This window comes from Octopus bimaculoides, chromosome 10, assembly GCF_046866305.1.
Source record: "Octopus bimaculoides isolate indiv1 chromosome 10, ASM4686630v1, whole genome shotgun sequence".
Taxonomy (NCBI): domain Eukaryota; kingdom Metazoa; phylum Mollusca; class Cephalopoda; order Octopoda; family Octopodidae; genus Octopus; species Octopus bimaculoides.
In genome coordinates, this window is record NC_142937.1 from 44,343,923 (window position 1) to 44,350,399 (window position 6,477).

At 31.9% G+C, this 6,477-nt stretch overlaps 1 protein-coding gene across 2 annotated transcripts in view; it reads left to right on the forward strand.

The window, feature by feature from the left end:
• The window catches only part of LOC106867966 (uncharacterized), a 95,380-nt gene extending 90,812 nt beyond the window's left edge, over positions 1-4,568 (forward strand). The window contains exon 8 of one of the 2 annotated variants that reach the window (XM_014913080.3): positions 1-4,568. This exon is cut by the window's left edge and continues 66 nt beyond it. In XM_014913080.3, the coding sequence (XP_014768566.1) occupies positions 1-62 (62 nt within the window). In that variant the 3' untranslated portion in view covers positions 63-4,568. The other variant, XM_014913151.3, reaches the window with a different exon arrangement.
• Positions 4,569-6,477: the final 1,909 nt, after the last annotated feature.

The following is a 6,477-nucleotide window of genomic DNA, read 5'->3' on the forward strand; positions in this document are numbered from 1 at the left end:
CAGGCTTCTACACACAAGGACCTCCTCCTCCACATCCACCACCTCCCTATACCATGCCTTGAACTGTTTTATTTCTTTTGTCTGTCTTCATAAAATGATGATGCTTTTTACTACTATAATTACTACTACTACTCCAATTAAGGCTGATTATTATTATTATAATAATACTCATAAGTATCACCACTCTTATAAATTTGTTAGATAAGAAAAGCTGACATAACATGCATGTTCAACTTCTTTACATCCAAAAACTCATTTCACATAATGAAGATCCTTGCCTAGAATCAAATATAGAATCTGATCATGAACTCATATTTGGCAACATTCACTGAAAAAACAAAAAAAGCTATATATTCCCTCAAAATCTCCATAAAATATCAACAGATTTCTCTATATATCACTCTGGCCCTAGTGGAAGATGTGTGACCTCATAGCATCCCTTTAGTGTCTTCCCATTAAATTTTGTAGAGAACATTTTATTTGGATGATAATGATGATAGAAATGCTAGGAGGAGCTAGGAGATGTATGCTCCTTATGAACTTGATCACAGGAACTGGTTCCAGTTCTGAAAGAATGCCACCAGAGGGTTCTTGTTCTACTTTTTCTCCTTGGGAAAGGCACACATGTCAAAACATCCACTTATTTTTTCTTTCCTACAAATGTATGGTCTTGTGCCACATCACTAAAAAAATTATGTTAGGAGACACATCAGTCAAAAACATTGCTATCAGTTAACAAAAGCGAATAAGGAGTAAAATTAATTATTCATAAGTCACTTCTCTGTATTTTCTTATTTCAATACCTGGTTGATATATAAACACACATACATACACAAATATATACATATATATGTAAACTACTTTTTCTTCTGGTTATGTTTTCACACACATATGTGTGTGTGTGTGTGTGTGTATTTCTTATTTTAATTTTGAGCAAATGTTACTTGCCTTTCAAGATTATACTAATTTGATTTTTTGTCTTCTTTGGTTACCAAAATGTTTTGAAAAATGAAGAAATGTAAAATGTTTGCCACATAGCTATTTGAATTAGTGCTGTTGCTAAAGACTTTTCTCAGAAGGCTTCTGTTTATATTTTTTTATGATTTCAATGTGATATTCATTGCATGCTTCAGTCTAAATACAACATTTCACATATTAATGATTTGATCACGAAAGCTTCCTAAGTTGGTTTTTTTGACAAGTACACATAATTGTCTGAATAATTTTTTTTTCTCACAAGTTCAAATTCTTAATTGGCTAAGATTTTTCTTCAGTGGAAAATTGAAGAAAATTGGACTAACTACAAAACAAAAAAATGTGGTTACACATACACACACACACACACATGTACACAGTGTTGTATCCAGTGAAATAAAGACTGTTGCTGCTGTGGGGATTTCTATGGTAAACTAAAAATGTCCTAATAAAAGAGATGAAAGACAAAGTTATCATATGGCAGGGCATCCACTCACCATATCATTTTGATAATTACATATAAGATTATAATAGCTAATTATTTTTAATGAAAGCTTGTCCAGGTTTGAGATGTGAAGGTATTGGTAAATTTAGTTTATTTTCCAGCTGGTTTTCAGGCTTCTGAGACCTCATCTCTTTCATCAGTCTTTTGGATAGTGTGAAGGGCATTAAGTAAACATTGCAGTTCCATGCAAATCATAGCCCTTCTAATTTGTTTTGTTTTAGTTTAGTGCCTATAACATTTGTGGGTCACACTCCCAGACTAGTGATATTGGTCTGATTTATGTTCAAATGTCAACATCTACTGAAAAAAATATGAACAGAAGGAATGTTTCAAAGAGATGCATTTCAGAAGACGAGAGTAATGTGTTGTTTATCATGGGATATAAGAAAATTGATGCATTAAGAGACAACAGAAGGGCTTCAGTAGATATAGTTTATATGCTTAGGTTGTGCAGCTGATATGGCTGTTGTTGAGAGGCTGATAGAAGTGACAGGTCAGATGTCTTTGTGAATCTGTTGAATTGCCTTCTAATGCTTTCTTATATGTTTGTATATGTACAACAGCATCCTTGTACTAGATGGACGTTGGATTTAAATAACAATATTGTCTATAAATTATTGATATTTAGAGTGTGGTTGGGCAAACAACTTTGATTTTGCTTTACTATCAGAAGAGACTTTACATGATGTTATGATTGCATTTAGCAGATTTGGTGAGAGGAAATATATCCTTGCTACTGATTTTCCTTTCTCAGGTTATAAAATCTCTACTAACCTTGGTATTGAAGCTCTCCTAACCCAAAGAGCTACTTTATCCTTTTTAGATATATATTATTGTATTGTGAGAAAGTTAGCAAAGGAATTCTCTCTTTTTAATCCTAAGTAAATCCACTTAACAGCTGTTGGTGTTTGACTGCTAGCAACGCATTAGAACATTTTTCTCTTCCATAGTCTACCCTGGTTTAAAAAGCATGCACACACACACACACACACACACACACACACAAAAACAAAAAAATAACATGCAGACACCATGTAAGTTTTATTTGCTTACTACTTACACTCTAATTTGAAGTAACCCATGCCCTATCAAAATATTGCCAAGCCTCACCAGTGGCGGCATGCCACTTTGAGAAACACTGCATTAGAAGGATATCCATAGAGTTCTCAATCTACTCACCGGAAGTTACTGACAATTTGGTTTCCTATTTGAAACTTTAAACCTTGTTCTTTACCTTGTCAGTTGCTTTTTCAGAAATTATTACATTTTTATGTCCGTCATATTTTGTTTGCCAGATTAATTTTAAGAAAGACAACTCCTTAGTTCTTTTGTAACAGTAACATTTCTGTAGCTAAACACATATTAATATAGTTTGGAAGCTTTCTAATGAAAACTCCCTTGGGAAGAATGAAACTAAGCTTTAAATTGTTCTTTAGTTTGGGTTGTCAATGGTCCCTATTTTTTTAATGTCCTTCTTAGTGTGACAATATAGTGATGATGAATAAATTCACTGTGTCTTTTGAGCTGGTTTGTAGAATCATCCACAGCACAGCCTTTTTTTGACACATCATCATTATGTAACATAAGTGTAACTTAAATGTGGCTTGTCCCTACTATGCATCAAGATCTAGATGGCACACTTATAAAAATCTCAGGAACATGAGCTACTACCAAAGACATGTCATAATCCATTGTCATTAAATGAATAGCTTTGCTATTTTTTGGACTGTTATGGAGCGCTGTCCACCTTTGACTTGTTCTGCTGTAGAGGTCATCATTAGGTCATTTTGTATAGAACTTTCCTATCAACTTTATCTGTACAAGTGCCCCCCCCCCCTGCTTAGAGCTAAGACCTGGACAATACTGTTTTCAGAAATCTTAAGCCACCCAGCATCTTAACTATAACAAGGAGATCACACACACACACACACATACATTCACACATGCACACGCATACACAAAGGTACATGATTTTTATGTTACTCCTTGAAAGTAAGGTAAATATGATATAAATTAATTATTGGATCTGAGTTTGCAATTGTGAACAACAGTTGTTTGTATTTTTAATCCATGTTAACTGAAGTTTGAGATCTTCTATTTCTCAGTCTACTTGGATGTTCAATACTGTTTAGCTGATAGCTAAAGCTGAAAATTTAAATTATAATTTTTGTTTAATATATTTGGTTTCTTTAAATTTGAATGCAATGCTCCCTTTTTTTTTTCTTTTTTGTTATAAATAAGGCACTGAGCTGGTAGAATTCTTACCACTAAAAAAAAAAATGATTTGCAGCATTTCCTTTAGCTTTATGTTCAGAGTTCAATTGCTGCCAAGGTCAAATTTGTCTTTCATCTTTTTTGGGGTCGATAAAATAAGTACCAGTTGAATACTGGGGTTGATGTAATCGATTAGTCCCCTCCCTCCAAATTGCTGCCCTTGTGGCGAAATTTAAAACCATTATTTTTATCATCATCATTATTATTATTATTATTATTATTATTATTATTATACATAGGTGATGGATTTCCAGAATCCCTGGAGCATAAAAAATTCATGTCATGTGGCATTTCTTCTGGTTCTACATTCTGAAATCAAATTTTGGTGAGGCTAGCTCTGGGGTTACACATTTGGATTAATAAAATAAAATACCAGTTAAGTATTCCCTTCTCCTCAAAATTTCTGGCTAAATTAAAAACAAATATTAAAAAGTAGAATTTAATCTCAAGCTTTTACCTTCATGTAAAGACAATATCTTTATTTGTTCGTGTGTCTGAAATTTTAATATGTATAGCAACAATTATTTTTGAATAAGATCACCAGATGTTCATTTCATGCCCTATTGTATGTGTACTTCTGTAAGCTCATGTTTTTAGTATGCATTTAAGTTTGCATTATGGTATGCATAGAAGCTCACCCTATGGTATGTGTGTGATACACATGTAAGTTCACCTTATGCACGAGCAGTTGTAATGAAAATGTTATAAATCACATTTTATTAATACAACTTTTACAACTTCTTTTCTTTGAATATCATGTTGAAATTTTGTGTTTTACTATACTTCGTGATTAAAAGGAAAAAATGAAAAAAATTGTTCTGGTTGCTTAATTTATCTATGTCTCATCACTGGTTATTTTACCATCTGCCTGGCTTCTATATTCCGCGAAAAATCATGGTTATGTTTTTGATTTGAACCTAGTAATCTATAATTCAGGAAAATTGTTCCGTTTTGTTTATTTTTTACCTTTTATGTGGAACTCAGTCTACTTATTGCTTACAGAATTTTTATGCTGATCATTTTACAATATCAGTCTTTTGAAAAATACTCTATAAACTTTTATTATTCCATTTTGTCACTGTTAAGACAAAAACTGCCATTTCTTCAAATAACAAACAGTGTCTATAAAAATATTAAAAAAAATAAATAAAAATATAATAATGCCAACACAAAACATTCTGAAGTAGACTAACCTTAAATTTGATTTTATTATTCCATGAAATATATACCATCTTTTATGTTGCTATGGCACCACTAGAGATGTAAAGGACCCTTTACTGAGCGATCCTATTCTGGAAAGTTCTTTTATTTAGTTCTGTTCTTGACTATTACTGATTCATTTGGGTAGACACTAATTCACATCTACTGAAATACATTTCAGGATATATTTTATTATTTAACTTAGAAATTCAAGAATTAATACTGATCATGACAAAGATTAAACCATGACATATCTGGTGCAGTGAATCTAAATAGTGGTCTCCTCAGTTCTTTTGATTGGTCACATCTATAGTACTGGTCTATGTGAACCAAGACAATTAGGGTTCATACAGCAACAGCTTCAATTAATATTAGTGTGATCCACTCTATAGAAAAAAGCTCAAGTGATCCTGCCTTTGGACGTCATCACAGTAAAGCTTGATATGAAATCATGACATTTTGATGACATTTGAAAATCATTTCTCTCTCTCTTTCTCTATCTATCTTGTGACTTGTAGCTTTCTGTTTCACAGGTGTAAAGTTAAATGTCACAAAACACAAATGACAACATAACAATCACCATTAAGTGTTTAGTTTAACCATCGGTTTCTCTAAAATCTGTTGAAAAATAAAATTATTATATTAAATGTTTACATTTAGAATATAATTTTAGAAGCATTGAGAAAAATGAAAATAAGTCTCTTTCCCAATGTATCCTGAATACAAATGCACCTTTAAATAATAAATCATAGCTGGATTCACATTTGGGATACATCATGAAAGAGACTTACACTAAATGTTTTCTCCCCACTCCTCTGCCTTCCATTTGAAAGACATTTTCATGCATAGAGAGAGAGAACCAAATTCTCTCTTACATGTTTTTGCACACACACAAACACACACACACTCTCGATATCGATATATTTTATATATTTGTTTTCTGTTTTGAAATGAATTTATCTCGATTATTCCACTAACTTACAACAGAGGCTTGTTACAATGGTACCACCTAAAGTTTGTTAATTTCTTTTTTAATATTATTTACATTTTGGCTCCAAAAAAAGTCAGTTTTTGTTTTTGTCCTTTTTGAATATATTTATATGCTCTATATATTCTAGCGCTTAAAAATTATTTTTTGTTTATTACTATATACATTTAAATATAAAACTGTGAGATATTTTTGTCCGACTACTATCCTGAAAGTTGATGTGTTCTATTTTGCCTTTTTTTCCAAGATATTTCTCATTATGCCACTTTGTTTTTTTTATAAATGAGAAACCTTTCTTTCCATGCTAATTCATCATCTAACATGTCTCTTCACCCAAATCACATATTTCCATTAAAATCATCATAAATCTGTAGTTCTGCTCAATTATTTTGTGGAAAATGCTTTGATAAATGTTATAATTCCACTTAAATGGTTTCTGTGTTATTTTTTATTCCTTTTCTCTTTTATCTTTCACTTGTTTCTGCCATTGTACTGCAGCCATGTTGGGGCACTGCTTTCAAAGATTTTAGTCAAA